The following is a 512-nucleotide window of genomic DNA, read 5'->3' on the forward strand; positions in this document are numbered from 1 at the left end:
TAACCTGATCAGGGCAAGTCGGTCTCTCTCTAGAGGGTGGTCATCCAGCCACTGGGAGTAACGAGCAATGGACCACTCAGCTCTCTGTGGAAGAGGAGTAACAGTCATCAGTGTACCACTTCTAATGGTTCCTTGTATCACAACATAATTAGCACCGACTGCAGTCATACTGTGTCAATGGACGGACACCAACCTGGTGAGGGGACTTGAGCTCAGACGGTGCTCTGGTGAAGAGGAAGTGCAGCAGCGTGCTGTAAGGGATGACGCCACCTACAGCTGGACTGTTGGCTATCAGTTCACTGGTCTGAAACAGCAGTGGTCTGCAACAGAGATGATCGTAACAAATGTATATATATATATATGTACAAATGTGTATATATGTGTGTGTGTGTATATATATATATATATATATATACACACACATTTGTTACGATCATCTATCTATCTATATATATCTATATATATATCTATATATATATCTATATATATATCTATATATATATATATCTATA

General features: G+C 39.6%; 1 protein-coding gene across 1 annotated transcript in view; it reads right to left on the bottom strand.

The window, feature by feature from the left end:
- The window catches only part of cog5 (component of oligomeric golgi complex 5), a 19,236-nt gene that overhangs the window by 2,261 nt on the left and 16,463 nt on the right, over positions 1–512 (bottom strand). Inside the window, exons 20-21 of the mRNA XM_008315219.3 lie at positions 194–320; positions 5–84 (exon numbers count right to left, since the gene is read on the bottom strand). Of these exons, the coding sequence (XP_008313441.1) occupies positions 5–84; positions 194–320 (207 nt within the window). The remainder of the gene's footprint in view (positions 1–4; positions 85–193; positions 321–512) is intronic.

This window comes from Cynoglossus semilaevis, chromosome 8, assembly GCF_000523025.1.
Source record: "Cynoglossus semilaevis isolate Cse_v1.0 chromosome 8, Cse_v1.0, whole genome shotgun sequence".
NCBI lineage: Eukaryota > Metazoa > Chordata > Actinopteri > Pleuronectiformes > Cynoglossidae > Cynoglossus > Cynoglossus semilaevis.